General features: G+C 27.1%; 1 protein-coding gene across 1 annotated transcript; it reads left to right on the plus strand.

Annotated features, from left to right (window-relative positions):
* The first annotated feature begins 6,164 nt into the window (after positions 1–6,164).
* On the plus strand, positions 6,165–14,845 carry LOC112596079. The gene is made up of 3 exons (XM_025341560.1): positions 6,165–6,273; positions 11,097–11,755; positions 14,370–14,845. The coding sequence occupies exons 1-2, from the start codon at positions 6,178–6,180 to the stop codon at positions 11,700–11,702; spliced, it is 702 nt and encodes a 233-aa protein (XP_025197345.1). The 5' UTR covers positions 6,165–6,177; the 3' UTR covers positions 11,703–11,755; positions 14,370–14,845.
* The last annotated feature ends 2,865 nt before the right edge of the window (positions 14,846–17,710 follow it).

The following is a 17,710-nucleotide window of genomic DNA, read 5'->3' on the forward strand; positions in this document are numbered from 1 at the left end:
AAACATTAATTATTGTGTAATAAATAAATAAAATCAAACAAAATAAATTCCGAATTAAAACATAAAATATTTGCACAGTTTTCCAAAAGTCCAAAAGTAATTACATTCTTTCCTATATGTTTTAAGTAGGTAATAGATACTACCGCAATATTATATCGTGACTATTCATTAAAAATACGTATAATAATTAATATTTAATGGATTAATTCAAAATAATGGCTATGCATGTAGTAGAAATTTCTCACTTGTTAATTGCATCTATAACTATTGAGTATAAATTACTCATAATGATATAGATATAGTTTATACACATCCAATTTAGAAAAGTAGCAGTATTTCGGCTACAAAGAAACATGGAATGAACAAGTTACACCTTTTTTATTTGGAATATATATTCAGAAATTTTGAATCATTTTTATTATTATCTTCTCCAGGTTTTCTAGTTCCATACTTTACAAACGTATGATGACTTTATCGATAAAAAAAAAAAAAAAAATGACTATAATCTATAACTCACGGATCCAATTATAGGATTATATATTTTTTAAATAAAACATACATTTATTATGAAATCGTTTAATATAGACTGTAATCGAACAAAAATATTCTCGTAATTTGAGGACATGGGAAAATATATAATGTATATCAATCATCAATCGAACGTCCGGCCCTGCTCCATTTTTCGATGCGTGCGGACTGCAGAGTGTCGTCGTTATTATGATTATTTTTTCATTATTATCATCATCGTTATTATTATTATTATCATTGATCATTGCGCTTTCCTGCATGTTTACTAAGACCAGTATATAGCCGCGTAGATAAGTACGTGTCTTTCGATAGATGCAAGGACGTCGATTATTCACATACACAATGCACAAACCTTTTGTTATTGTATAATAAATATACGAATGTATTGAGATACTTAATCCGAAATTATATCACTATAGGGAGTCACGTTTTTAATTCGTTGGTTAATTTTTTTATAAATTTTGGATTACAAATAGTTTTCTAATCATATGTATTTCAACCGATAATACAGCATATAGGAACATTAATAATTATAACAATAGTAATGACGACTTAGTGCGATGGCCGAGTCGTCAGTATTGTAACAATCTTCGTCGGCTGGGCCGTGACCGACTATTAAGACATAAATACCAGATCCTAGGGAACCAGTATTAACTACTGTACCTCAATTACCATGGGCAACTGCAGAAAAGTGCGAGAAGCGTATATGTGATGGTATTGTGTAACAATTTCATTGCCCTTGTGCAGTTTTGAAATAGTTTGCACGTAAATACACTAGATCTACACATAGATACCAAAACATAAGAATATTTAAATGCTATAAATGATACGCATGTATAAATGATCCACTAAGCATATGCAATTTCTAAATAGATATAACAATTAATTAGGTATGAATTTATGTTAATTCTGATATTGTATAATAGTTAATAAGTTCCTATATATAAAGATCATATTTTTAAACACTTATTATACCATCGGAAGAGAGTTCTATGATGGAGATACAAACTTATTTATTTCAGATGGGAATCACCCTTAAAATAAAAAAAAAATGTTTATAATATCGTTGTATTTTAAATGTTAATCGCGATTTAAACTAGTACCTATCTGAATTTTTCAGCATTTAATGCTAATAATGATTGGTTTAGAAGATATGGGGATTATGATAATTTGAAAATTTAAGTATACCAAAAACTCAAAAAAATTTTATTTGAAGACATGCATTAGACGTAATTGGAAAATCAAATGGAAGTGAAAAAATTGAGCAATGAAAATGGTTATAATAATCGGTGTTTGTCGTTTGCGCATCATTAGTACTTCAGGTAAGAAATTTGATTGGTCGTTTGCGCATCGCGAAAATTAAAAATAAAAAGGTATCTCTATCTACTATAATGACATGACATGACCGGATGATACACCGATAACATATAGGTTACGATAATATTAATAACTGATGACTTATGAGTTTAGGAACCACAGTTGTAGATTCAAGTGGAAACAAATATTAAAATTAATGAAGATTGAAGAGCCAGCTCGTTTAAGAAACAAAGAAATAAAAAATATACAATTCGTAAACGAACATTATTTTAAGTATACGAGTGGGAAAATAAATCGACAACAATTTTTAAGTATAATGGGACACGGGTTTAAACATATTTAGATTATAATTATGTTTTAATAATTTTGTATTTTTTTTATAAATGTAAATAATGAGTAATTTATTAGCAATTTATAACGAATCTAATCTCATAAGATGATTAAATAATATGGTAGTATACGTTCAAAAGTATTAATTTTTTTTTTGTTTTTGAATATTGACGATTATTTTTGTATACATTTACAGTTTTGTAATTATTGAAATCATAATTTACGTAATAATAATTAATAAAAATTGTTATGTTATATAGGAAAACAATCTAAGCCTTTTTTTAACAGTAGCGATGCGCAAACGTCCTACGCCCATAATAATATTCTTATTCTACAATTCTACATAATGCGTATGGTAATAAAATTCAATCGTATCATTTCTTTTTTTTTTAAACGATATTTTTGATAACGTATGACATATTAAATTATTTTATTATAATTATGGTATGAATTTATATGTTGTAAAAAACTATAAAATATACTGATATGCTCCAAAAATGTTAAAATATATCCTAAAAGTATTGTATATAAAAGCAATTTAAATATGCATTTATAAAAAAAAAATTGAGGATCTCAAACACATAAAATTAGATTACGACATTCGATGGTCAATGAACAAGAAGCATTAAATAAAATCAAACATTTTTATTAAAAAAATGAAATAATGAAAAAATATATATATTAAATAAATTGACATTTTAAAACAAAATCTTACTAATAAACTTAATAATATGATCCAAATAATTTTCAGAATATTAAAATATGCCATTATTTTTAACATCTCTAAAATATGCAAAATAAGTAAAATTAAGATAGAATATTTTTAATCTGCAATAAGTGTAATGGATTTATATTTCTCTAGAAAATATTTTAAATTTACCAAAGAAAAGAAATAAACAATGTGCTACAACATCATTTCTAATTATAATTTATAATAAATCGATCGTGTGCGATGCATACAATAATTGTTGTAGGTCGGCAGAGTATACATTGATTACAATAATTGCGCATGGGTAACGACAATATATTATAATATACTATACATGTAGCTTTGTTAGTGGCGTATTTATAACTACTGTTTACATTTATGATAGATAGACATGACGTGTGAGATTTACAGAAAAACCTAATCTAATAATTCATTCAAACGACGTACCTACTTATATTATTATTTATTAATTTAAGATCATCGAAAAAAAATTTATCCGAAGATTTTAGATAATAATAAGTATTTAAATAAACAGTATAAATGTATTGGTGGTGGTCAAATACTTTCGATTTATATAGTATACAGTGTAGGTATGTAATATAATATATTCTATAAATATTATATTACTCATTAGGAGTATCTATATGTTATTTCGTATGTGTACATCTAAATAAATCATATATAACTGTTTCATGAAATATCAGCTTTTTAAACATATAATTAGTAATTACACTAAACCTATCATTTTCGACATTTAATTATAAATATTATGATATGTACTTGCCTTGTATAAAAATAATTATTACGTGAAAAAAAAATGTAAATATATGTTAATAAGTATTGACGTGTATATTATAAGACATGTATAATTAAATAAAAAAATATCAACCGATAGATAATGAGAAGAATAACCATATTTTAAATTTTAATGATTGAACATATATTATGTGTATTTTATTATATTGTTAATGTATTATATTGGTACATATAACTGATATAAGTGTCTAATATTTCAAGATTTTTCTAAAAATAATATACCTAGTAATGCAAATATTTTGTAATCATTTTAATTTTGTTTCGTCACAGTTACATATAAAACTAAATATGTAACAGTACAGATAAATAGGCAAATTTACAAACTTTTTCTCAATATATTTGCATGTATAGATGAAAAAAAAAACAAATTAAATGAAAACGATCAAATAGGTAAGCGCTGTACTGTACAGAGTGTACAGTAATCTCGTTATTGAAAAGATCGCCGTAATGGATATTTTGACTTTATTTGAATAATTTTAAATAATTATCTATGAAAAATGATTTTATGAGTAGATGATCAATCAGCATAATATATTACTACATAGTATATTTTATAAAAGCAATTTATTTTACTATTAGTAATGTTATGGTAGGTTGAAACTTGAATTAATTGTTATCAAATATATAGTATTTATTATATTATTTATTATTAGCGGACTCTACCTCCTCTTCGCTTTGATAAACCTTCCTCTAAGGATCAATATTCATTGTCGACTAACATTGAGATCCCTGAAAGCTTTAATTCATTGAAATAGGTCGCCATCCATTTCATTTTGAAGTTTAGTGTCTGTTATTTAAAATATTTAAAAATATAATTGGTTAAATGTAAAAAATATGCAAAACTTTTTGTATTAGTAGAGTCAATAGAGAACTTTAAATAGTATATAAATTATAATATATAAATCATAAGTTATTGTTATTAACATTTTAAGTCAATATTGGTTTAATACAAAATTATGTGAATAGATTTGTAATAGGCAATAACTTAAATTTAATCTAAATATTTTGAAAATGCTATTTTTCATAATAAAATATAATAATTAATATGAAAAAGTTTCAAGTTTCATCAACAATATTTGCAATTTTAATTTTTTTTAAACTATTTAATTTTGTCAAAATTTGAACTTTATCATTTTTGTATATAAAATTTGATATTTATAGAAAACATATCTATAAATAGCTCAGAAGAGCAGAAGAGTTAAAATATATTAAAAGCTTTACAGTGTATAGATAATGTTGATATAAAATTTCGTGAGAATTTCAAGTATTTACGGCTATTTGTTTTTTAATTATAACAGAATAGTAAAAACGATTTTGTCGGAAACTGATTTTGCCTAAAAATTCACATTTCCCTAATTTTTTTTTTATTTTCCCAACTATTTGTAAGAGTGTTGTACATTTTTACTTTTAAATGCCCCAAAGTGCGAACTAGATCTACTCTACTACTATAAGTATACTAAAGTTGAAGATTTTCTCTGCACTTTTATTGTTTATTTTTCCAAAAGTTAAAGATAGACAGAAAAAATAGCACATATCATTGTCGATGTAATTTCAAATTGCAGTTATTTTACCAATTTATGCAAATTTATCGCAATTTATTTTCATATAAATTGTCCATCTCTATACTTATTACTTACTAGTCTCTATAATAATCGACCAATTGTAAATAATATGTAATTTTATTTATAATATTTTAAATTTGTTCTATTATTTTTATTATTCATTTATATATATAACTTGTCAACTATAATCTATACTATATACTAATATTATGTATTAATAACGTTGACTCGTGTAGCAGTAATTATCGATTGATCGACGCCACGTATATGGCGCCGTTAAAATTTTTATTTTTTTACATAGTGCCGCACCAGAAAATAATCTAAACTAACCTATATCGTACATAATATGTATACTATACTCGTATATCCCAAAGTGACAAAAATAATAATAATATCGATTTTATAGTAAATATCACAAAGTAAGTAATATTATTTTATAAAATACATAAGTAAGCCGTTCGTACCTAACCTAACCGTATATTATACGAATACAAATATAACATATATAAACATGTTGTTTAATAATAACAACAACTACTACTGATATTCTGAATAATTTGTTACAAATTTATTAAATTTGTACGCTGACCCTTTTTCATTAATAGATATTTTGTTCGCGCTCGCGATGTAAGCCGGCATATGGACATTCCACGTGAAGGCAAAATATGTAGGAGCGTAGTATCTATAATGTTTTTTTTTTTATTATTGTACATGGGAACAGAAATGGAATACATAAAATTATAAATCGAACCCATTGGTGGGAAATTATATTGTTAACGTAATACAGGTGCATACCGTATATTATGTGTATCGCTTCTGTATTTCTGCCAAGGTGCTATCGTTCTTTCACACGTAGTGGGGTCGTGGCTTCTATTTTCGCGTATAAATAAACCTCTTGAGCCGTCCGTCGGTTATATGCTGTTTACACTAAAGGGTTGTACACGTGTGTATTGTTTGTTTTTAAATCTCGTCAGTGTTTCTGTTCTAATTTCAAACGCGATGAACCACGCGGTAAGTGAACTTATTTGTTATAGTACAATATATTATACACGATATTATTGTTATTATTATTATTATTATTAATTATTATATTAACCTTCAGTAGGGTTGAAATGTACATTGGTAGATGAGCAAAACAATTAATTGACATTATTTTATTACATTTCGTTTATTAGCAGACAATAGTTATACTGATATCATAACAATCAATAATTGTGTATAAATAGCATGTATAGAATATACATGCTATGTAATATGTACTATTAATATGTAGATATTTCAAAGTTATATAATGACAAATAGATGCATTGTTGATTGTGATCAATTATTCAAAACATTTTACGTTGTAACAAAGTTTAAAAATTTCTTTCTACAAGAAGATAGGCACTATTTTAAGGTTTCAATAGTAACTGCATTTACGCCTGCATTTACCATAATAATATAAAATTCAATAAAAAAAGTATGAATAAATAACGTTCTTATATTATATAGTTAACTTGAATTATTATTATTTCGGTATTTAAATTAAAATTGGAAATGTTTACTTTAAAAAACTAATAAAATATTCTGCTGAATTCTATAAATAATAAAAAGTTTACACAATTGTTTTTTGAATACGAATGTAAGATATTAATAGCTAAAAATAGCAGCTATTGAAATATAAGATAAATTTAAAAAAATAGAATGTTATTTAAAGGGAAATAAAAATAAAATAAATTTAAATTCTTAAAATTAACAAAATTAGTTTTCAAGTATAAAAAAAAGGTTAAAAATTAAAAGATTTCCATACATCACTTTATGAGTCTATACATGCTTATTTATTACGTAACTAATTTTCATAATAAAAATGATTATTTAATATTAAATAATGATATTCAAGAAATCTAAGTATTAATATTTATTTATTTAATATTTCTTTATAAAAAATATTGAACCTTACTTAGAAAAACTCACATGGAGACTGAAGATAAAATAAATTATATAATATGTAATAAATACCTAACAAAAACAATAAAATAAAAATTATACATTTTAGTCAAATATTTATTTTATTTTTACGCTCCCATATTAGCACAATAATTGTTTTGTGGTACAATATAAACAATATTATCTATGAATCTTAAAGAAGAAAACCGGTTTCATTCCTATCAACAGTAGCTAGGTCGTTATTAATTTAAAGGTGTATTGTTATTGCTCTATTGTTAATTCAAAACACGCCTATAAAAAAAATTATTTTAATATTAGTTTTATGATTAATTAATTATACACGCGTAATGACCCACCATAATAACGTCATTTTATTATATATTATTTTGAATTCTTGCTCAATATTTTATTTACTGAGCTAATTTATACTGTGTTTGTTGATAAACCAAAAAACTGCCAATATTTTAAAAGATAAAAAGAAGTTTAATGAACACAACTACTCCTTAATATAAATATAATTAGGTATAAATGTTGACAGCTACTTGATTTAAACCACGAAGGAGGTGTATTGAAAACAATTTTTTTTCAATTTAAATTAGTATTTATAACAAAACATATAAATAATTAATAAAAAAACTATTTTTTTTTTTTTTTAATTTTTGGCTATCTATTATGTATATTATATTAGTTACAATACCTACTAAGTACAATTTGATATTATAAAATAATATATTAATTATAATAACTTTTTTCAAATTTTAGATCATTTTAAAATAAGTGATTTTTTATTTATAAATAAAAGTATTCACTGTTTGCTATGTTTGTTTTGAAAAATAATGTTATTTGCACTGATAATAATTAGGAAATATTAAGTATTTAAAATATGAAGTAAATACTTTTTTTTTTTTTTTTTTTTAAATTTAGATTTATGATCGTAAGAGGTGAAAAATATCTTTATTATTTTTTTTTTTTTGTTGATAGAAATTCATTAAATTAAATATGGAAATAAAAATTATATTTATATGCATATGCGTGTGTTACATATGTATATATAATATTCATTTATAGGTATATTAATTATAATAATTATGATCCGGTCTTTATAGTATAATTATTATAAATCTAATACGATAAGTAAATTTTTGAAAAAAAAATATCAGACTATTATTTTATGTTGTTATGTAAATGCATGATCATTTACTAAATATTAAATTATTGAAGCTAGAAATAAAAATAATTTCTACCGACTTTCTATTATGTATATTATTATATTGTTATATTGAACACATCGTATCATAAAAAAGTATCCAAAACACATGTATTATTTATTATATAAAGTATTGGAGTTTATTTATAGTATATATATGTTTTAAACTTTATGTTGAAGATATACATTTTTTCATTTTTTAATAAATATTCAAAATTCGTTTAATAATTTAATATGTATGTATTTCAAACATTATAATATGCATACAAATATTTTTCGCTAGTATTTTGCTCAGTGGGAACACGTTACACTGAATATTATCTCGTATTATTTTTATTAAGTACGTACGAATAAATGAGGAATCTGCTGCGTGCGCCTAAATCCAATGTCCGAACTACCTACTACGTGATACCATGTTGTAAATCGTAACTATACACTGTACATAATTCGGGTGTGAAACTTGGTCAATATCCAAGAAGCGTTCGGTCATCAGAAAATTGGTTACACAACGTCAATTTAGATTAGTATTCATCGCCGGAATCGCATACACTTTTACTATACGAAAATTTCAAACGGTTTCATTTCTCTAAATTATATTATAATAATATTGTATCAGTCTTGCATATAGACGTCGATTTTTTTTCCAAACACGATTGTATATAGAATTGTTCAATACATAATTTTATTATTATATTATCAGACTCTTGACCACATACGTATAAATATAATACGGCGTGACGGCGTGACGGTGTCTAATAGCATTTTGCATAAATAAATATTATATAACACGCTTTATGTCCATGAGGGAACTAGAATGTTTACGCGTAGGTCAATGCCATTTATTAAATAATATTGATTTTTGTACAAATACTAATAAAACAGTATTAATAGTTTAAATTTTAAAATAAAACATACGAAACATTAATTTATTATGTCATTAAATATCATATCATTATCTAAATCTTATTAAAATAATGATATGTTAGCCGGTTTTCGGAGACATTTTAAAGTCCTTACTTATACAAAATATTACAATATATAATAAAAAATTACAATGTTTATATTATTATGTATCTAACCAATTGAATTCTTACACATTATGACAGGTAGGGAAAATATGTTAAAATAACTGTACTATTATTTTGATCAAAAATTATTTCTTTTAATAAAAGTCTTTATATTTTTGCTATATATTTTATAGTAAGTGTGTATACAATGTCTATACAAAGAAGTTTACATAATGTTTAAAATATTACAAAACTAAAAAATGTAGAAATACTTTATTATATAAATTTAAATTGAAGACAATCGATTAAAGGTTGCCGGAAAAGTCACCTTTTATTTGCTAACTAATAAAGGTGGTAAAAAACAAAAAACTAACTCTATTTTTTTAAAATTTTTCTTTTTCAAATTTCAAAAAACCAGAGAAGTCACTTTATTGTAAAATAGGTTTCGAAGGTATATCTTTATTGAGTAGGTCACTATAACAGTTGTTTTAAATTTAAATTCAATGAAAATCATTACATAGTTACAAAAAATGATTCTAAATGAGACAATTTATCAGAATTTATTTGTAGAATATTTTATTATTTATTTATTTTATATGGGTAATTAATTTTTCTGTAAGCAATAATAATAATAATAAAACTATGATAGACCGAACTAGTTTTTACTTAAATAAATTATTTATTTATAATAAATTATTATTAACTACTATTAATTTGTTTGAGACAATGCCGTATAAAAATTTTCTTGATACATTTAAAATTAATCTAAACTAATTGAAAATGCCATTGTATATAATAATATATGTAACTGTGAAACGTTTTAAATTTATACAATTATTATATTTTAAATTAAGTATAAAATTTAATAATTAAAACCGTTGTTTAGTTTTGTTTAAGTATCAAATTTCAGATGTCTACAATAAAATTTGTACATTTTCAATATTTTTAAATTTCTTGAATAGTAATTTATCAGGAACCTTATATATAAGTTTTTAATCATTATTTATTAAAATTATGAACTACAATATATATGACGTGTCAAGCTTTATTAAAAGATTTAAATATTAAATATAAAAGTAAATACTAATTTTTTCTTTCATATCTGTAAGACTTTATATTAATTTAATTTTTACTTTCGTATAATTATTATCTATTTAAAGAATTCTATTGAAGGCGTATCGTATAGGCAATTCAAGTACAGTTTCGTTGCACACGTTTAATACAAGGATTTAACTTGTATTCGCCTATTGTATCGTGCTCTGCAATATCAACGATTACATGCCGATTTATTATTTTTTACGTATCATACATTTGTACACAAATCCTTCTGAAAAAAAAAAAAAACGAAAAAACGTTTAATTCAACACAAATGGTTGTTTTTATCTCGCCGTGTCCTGCATTTTCACCACTTTACAATATTTTCCATCACGCCTGCAAACCTAACGAGTTTACAAATTATACCGATGAATGCATACACGTTTAGCGATAAAAATCAGCCAAGTTTGGTTTACGGTTCCGGGTACTTCAACACGCGGTCCTTTTTCTTGAGTAGAGATTTGTAATCGATTTTATAGCTGTCGAAGAGTCCGCCATAATATTTATGCAGAAGTCCGAATCCTCAAAAATGAGCCGATTCTTAGAGCTTCTTTAATACTTAATTTTTATTACTAACACTGATTGTCGGAACATTTCAGATTGCCGTGCTGTTGGCCGTCTCGGTGGCGTTGGCCACGTGCACCGCCGCCGACTCATCGACCGACAAGCCGCGGGCCGACGGCGACGATCACAAGGCGGACCGGAAGCAGAAACGCGGCGTGTGGGGTCTGGGATACGGCGGCGGATTCTACGACGAGGGCCCGAGCTACGGCACGCTGGGCGGCTACGGTCTGGGCAGTTCCATTGGTTCCGGTTTCGGAGGATACGGTTACGCGCCGCGCCACTTCCCCACGCACGTGCACACGGCCACGACGATTACCAAGAGCGTGCCAGTGCCGCAACCGTACCCGGTGACCGTCGAGAAGCACGTCCCGTACCCGGTGGCCGCCCCGTACCCGGTCGAGGTGCCGAAACCGTACCCGGTGGCCGTTCCCAAGCCGTATCCAGTGGCCGTCGAAAAGCCGTATCCCGTGCACGTGGACAGGCCGTACCCGGTGCCCGTGCCTCATCCGTACGCCGTACCCGTGGTCAAGCACGTCGGCGTACCGGTGCCGCACCCGTACCCGGTCGAGGTCAACCGGCCGTATCCCGCGCTGCCGCTGCCCTACCACAGGCCGCTGTACTCCGACCACGACCTGTGGTAAACCGCGGGTAACCGCCCAGCGACTTGCGCACACTTGTCCGCTGTACATAATATGTGAGTACCTACATCATAGACCAGAGGTCGGCAATTAAATTCTACGGAGGTCCAGAAAATCAAAAAAAAAAAAATTTCGAGGGCCAGTAAAAACTAAAAACTCAGATATTATAGTTAATAATTGTTGTGTTATCGCAACTATTGTTGTAAATAGCAATAAACGATAGACACCATCGTAATCTCTTAGAAAACATCATAAAATAGATAAAATATATATTATGTGTGGAAAACCAGCATTATTAAAAAATATATTTTTTTGTAGTCCAATTATTTTTCCTTTGCGGGCCGCCTATTGTCGACCACTGTCGTAGACCCACACTCGGGAGACGGATCCCGGAGACGTAGGAGGACGGGCTGTCCCGGTTGAGTTCACGCCACGCGCGTAGACGATGTCCCGCGTCAATTTGAATTTAAATGTATTTAAATCTTCCGATTACTTAACTATACCATTAAAGGTAACTATACCATAATCGAACGAATTTAAAATTTCAACCCCAGTAAGTTGCGGATTCGTCACCGCCTAACCACGTACCTACACGTCGTTTTCACGCAAAGCCCGTTGCGATCGTTGCATTTTATGAATTTCTCGCGGGGTCCAGTTCATCTGGGTACTCGACAAACCGTTAAGATATTGCAAAAACTATGTTGTACTTAAAAAATAAATAAATATAACTCATTTTCCGCTTAAGTCCGTGACATTTTTTTCTCAGCATAATACATTTTTCGGACTACCGTTTAACCGTGACGGCCGCGTCGAATGTCAAGATGAACCGGACGGGTTTGGCCCTAACCCACGTCTTGTGTAACGTGACCTGACCTCTAATACCACGAAAAGTCGCAGGGCGATATCGATTATCATAATGATATCATGTTGCGTACAGAGACCATTCATTCGAAGCGAGTCGAATCGGCCGCCGATTTAAATGCGAAACGTTTTCCGGGTGTTTTGAAAATCGAATTGACCGGTCGCGCGATACTGATGAGTTGATATCGTACGTTTTCGTAATACTGTAGTGATTGCTGTTGAAAACGATGGACTGTGTTGAGAAACATAGGAACGCGGTCGACCACGGTACCTGTTATGCGTTATAACCTATACGTTACGGGCAAGCGAACGAGCCACGACTTTGCACCAAGTACTATTACACAGGATCTACGTTTTATGTGTTTTATTTTTAAGCCGTGTACACTGCTAATGCCCTGCAGATAATAAAGTGCAACGATGATAATAATAATATACGTAAAAAATGGACTTGGTTTTATGTATTTCGGGAAAAAACGGCACGTTTATATTATTATGGTTTCGTGCAAGTTAATTTACGTGCTGAGTAATTTTAACTACAATAATATTATGATATTACGACTCTGCCGATTTGCATGCTACACAAACCGACATATTTTTGTACCCATAAACTAGATGATCTATGTACAGCGATACACTCATTATTATTAAGAGCTATATGAGTATTAACTTTTTTGAAACTATTATTTTTCTTGCGCGATTTTTAAAACGTTAAAAAAACATTTTTCTAAACAAATATATTTATTTATAATTATTTATAATTATTTTATTATTCTTATTTTTTTTAATTAATGATGATGTACATTTTTGATTTATCTCAAAGCAGAATATTTTGTAAATTATTAAATTATATTTTATATGGCTTTTAAAAATAGTAAAAAATTTAATTTTTCCTGAAACTTTTCTGTTGTAACGACTTAAAACTACGTAAAAAAATATTTACAAAATCCTTAGTATCTTCTAAACTAATGATTGTCTTACGTCAAATGTATCACCCCGTTAAAGGTACACACGAATTTGTGATATAAAAACAATCGAAAAAATTTCGCCAGTGTAATTTGAATCTACGACAAGTCTAACGATATTTCCGTCGCGAATTCCGATATAATATTATTCCAGACACATTGGTGTGTTCGAGTCCTGATTAATATAATCCTGTACGTATTTATTATTATATAGTGGTGGATCAATCATAAACGCCGTGTTTGTTTTTGTATTACTATTTATTATTACGTCCTCTCCCCATCACACCGCATAGTGATGATGTAAATATTATTATGTTTCGTCGTCCGCTGTCGTAAATTTAACATTACCAGACCTTTTTTTTAATATTCTCCATATAGTACGTCACGTCGAGCTGCTGTAGTAGGTACATTACGAAAATGTAAATGTGTGTAGCTAATGTACTCGTATGTAAATTGAAATTTCCCAAAAAGTGTTTATATAACTTTGCCTCTATGAGTTGGACTGAATATAATTAATATTAAATATAAATAAAACGTGTGCAGTCTTCATCATTTTTTTTTTTTTAAACAAGAGCTGCCAGCCAGTACCCTAAACATACGCAGTAAATACTGAATAATACCACAATATGACACGCTATTAATATGCGCGTGTCGACCAACTCGTCTATAAAATTATCGGTTCCATTACTGTATACACAGTCCCTTAGAAAATATAAACCAGATGCCCTGCAATTGTATAACAATATAATATTATGTTCTGTTTATCGTGTATACGATAATTTATATTTTATTTGCTGCGATATTTATATTATATATTTTTTGTACTACTGTTAAATATACGTTTCAGATACCCGTCTACACACGTCATCTACGGAATTGGCGTCTTTGCCATACATAATGCCATTGGACTTAAATACATGTAATGGATTCATATAATTAACCATGAACAACTATACTACTCAAACATATACGTAAACATCATGTAAACTTTTTTCACGCTGACCACCTACGGACCACTACCATAATGTATCAAATGTCAACGACCCTTCTGATGCTTCCACATATTTTCTTTCCCGGTTTCCGCATTGTTTTGTTTTTTTTTTTTTGTTTTATGTCCATAGATTTATGTCTACAAGTAAACGTTGTGTATATATTATAATGTAAAAATATTGTTTTATTAATAAAATTTTTGTGTACTGTAATTTATACGAATCTATAATAATGTTATTGTAGTATGTAAAACATAGTACGTAAATGAAAACTTAAATCATATTTGTGACGAGCGTTATTTCAAAATGTAAAATTATATACCGATTATTATAATATAATTATCGTATTTTATCATATATATATAATACATTATATTATTGTTACTGCAGGATTTTTCACATCTGTAATAAAATGTTTTTATTTGTTAAATTAATTTATTATTTTCGTGAAATGCGTATATATTGTATTTAAATAAAATACACGTCCACAATACTAGTTAATATTTCATTGAATTATTACTTGTTTCTCAGACTCACAGCCTGTTTAAAACATTTATACATTCCTTTATGAACTATCCAAAGCAAAAATAACTCGTTTATGCTTCTAAATAAACATTTTTACTATAAAGTACTGTTTATTAAGGCTTACATAATTTCATTGCAGGTTACAATTCACTATACATATTACACAACTATATTTTTCTATGAATATTCTATCAATGCATAGCAATGAAAATATAATACATGATCACTGATTAGTTATTATTTATTGTTTTTCCTGAAACAAGTAAAATACTCATAAGATATCAATTATAATATTTTGAAGGACAAATGTATGTTTAAAAGACGTCAAATTCACAAAAAATATCACTTATGAGTTATGAGTTTTATTTGTTATATAGTTATTAGGTACTTATTAGTAACAGCATTTGACTCATTTGAGTAAAACACTGTAAAATAATAACCCAAACCAAAACGTTTAGGATAGAATTTATTGAATATTTAATTAAAAAATATTTTAAATATAAACGTGAAAAGGTCTGATAAAAATGCACAAATATTAAACACTAAAATAAAATATGTTTAAATTTAGTCTATATTTTTAAAGTAAATTGACTTCAACATGATAATGGGATATATTATTGATAATTGATATACGTTTATACATTATACATGGTATATATTTTATATACGTTGTTACTTTATTTCTTCAGTTGTACCGTACTACCATAATTAAATTCAAACATAGTTTTCTATTACCAACTTATCTTGTTATTTTAATAAAACCTTAAAGTTATTTACAATATAAAATAACAGATTCTAAGAAACGAACATTTCAAATACTTATGCATACTACATAGACATAATATTGTACACTCATGGCATATTAATGTTCCTAATTGAATCTACCTACTTAAAACAGTCGTCATCGATAACGACCATGCAAACATTCGAATCTGGATAGCTCAAAATGAGGCTGGTAAATATATACTTACATTACGGAAACATTTCGTCATCGGTTTTAAACAACTATGTATAGTAAGTGTACATAATATAATATACAGAGTGATTCAGCAAATACATCAGGTATAATATCAGATCAGATCTAGTATTTAATAAACTGAATTTTTAAAAATTATTAATGTTTTAATTATTAAAATTTTCATTCATATAAATCTTATAGCATACGAAGTTAAACAACTTAGAAACAACTACTTTGAATTTTGAGTTTCATGTGTCTAAACTTTGAGAATAATTATCAATTAAATAATTCACTATAGAAAAGGAAGACTTTCACTTGAAAAATAGAATTCAACGTCTACATGATACTAATTAAGTAATACAAACAATTTCAAGAATTTGAAAATATGATCTTTAAAAACACTTGATAATTCTAAAAATCAGATTTTAAAGAACTTTAAATTGAAAATAAATGAGATGATAAGCGTACGGTTTTTGTAAATCACTCCGTATATAAAACGTATTGTAAAATATTTAAATGTCTACTATAATTTTTCTGTAATACCTTATAAATTATAATATTAATAATTTAAAAACGTTATTTTTACAATTTTTTCATAGTTATTGTACAGTGAGCTTTGCAAACCAATAACTAGTACTAGAATTTTTAATGAAGTTATTTATCTATTGACTAGTTCAAAAGCTTAATTTATATAGTTTTTATTAACATTTAAATCAATTATAAATTGTTATATGAATTTATATAGTAAATTGTACTACGATCATTCATAAAGTACTTAAAATAAATACTTGAACAACGAATATTTAGAAAAAAAGTATTCAAGTACAAACACAGATACTTAAAAAAAAGTATTAATAAATACTTTTTAAATAATGTGTAAACGATTTCTTAAAAATTTATTTATTTAACGATCTTAAACAATGACTGTTAATCTGACTATTAACTATGGAAACATTTTTTTTTTTTAGATTAGCCTCATTAATGTAGGTATACGATAATAATAAATGTATGTTACTATTATGATTTTGCGAAGAGAAAATCGTGATTAAACTGGTCAACTGAAGAAATTTTAACTTCTAAAGGTTAAGTTAGGTTAGTTGAGGTTATGTTATCATGAGACACATTTACTAATAATAAGCTGTTACTAATATTTTGAATTTTCACATTAGCCATTTTTAAATCATTCTATTAATAATTCTACAATACGTATTATTATTATTATTATATTTATGTCGTGCTAGAACTCCGTAAGTAAAAGTAAACTATAGTAAAATCATGGCTGGTAATCTACAACGAAAATAAATAAATAATAATAGTTTTCTACATGAAAAAATTAATGAGAGACTTAGTCATAAAGCAGTTTTATGTATAAACAATAATAAATACATCATTATGCAATATTAGAACGAATAGTTTGACGCAATACAAAATCAATGCGCTGTGTGTGTATTAATAAAAATAATAATAGTAAAACGAGTTGATATACGTCTTCAAAATACATGACACTGCATAAGGGCAAGGCCAATTTAAAAAGGCAAATAAATATAGATAGCATGTTAAATGATAATATTGATCATTAATTAATTTTATTGCAGTACAACTAAACAACCAATATCACTACAAAATTAATAACGATATATATATCTTTGTGTGATATTTTGTTTATCTATCATTATGTAATATTTTTGTCTATAACCACTTAATAATAGCTATAGA

This window comes from Melanaphis sacchari, unplaced genomic scaffold, assembly GCF_002803265.2.
Source record: "Melanaphis sacchari strain LSU unplaced genomic scaffold, SCAv2.0 Contig2_pilon_pilon, whole genome shotgun sequence".
Lineage (NCBI taxonomy): Eukaryota > Metazoa > Arthropoda > Insecta > Hemiptera > Aphididae > Melanaphis > Melanaphis sacchari.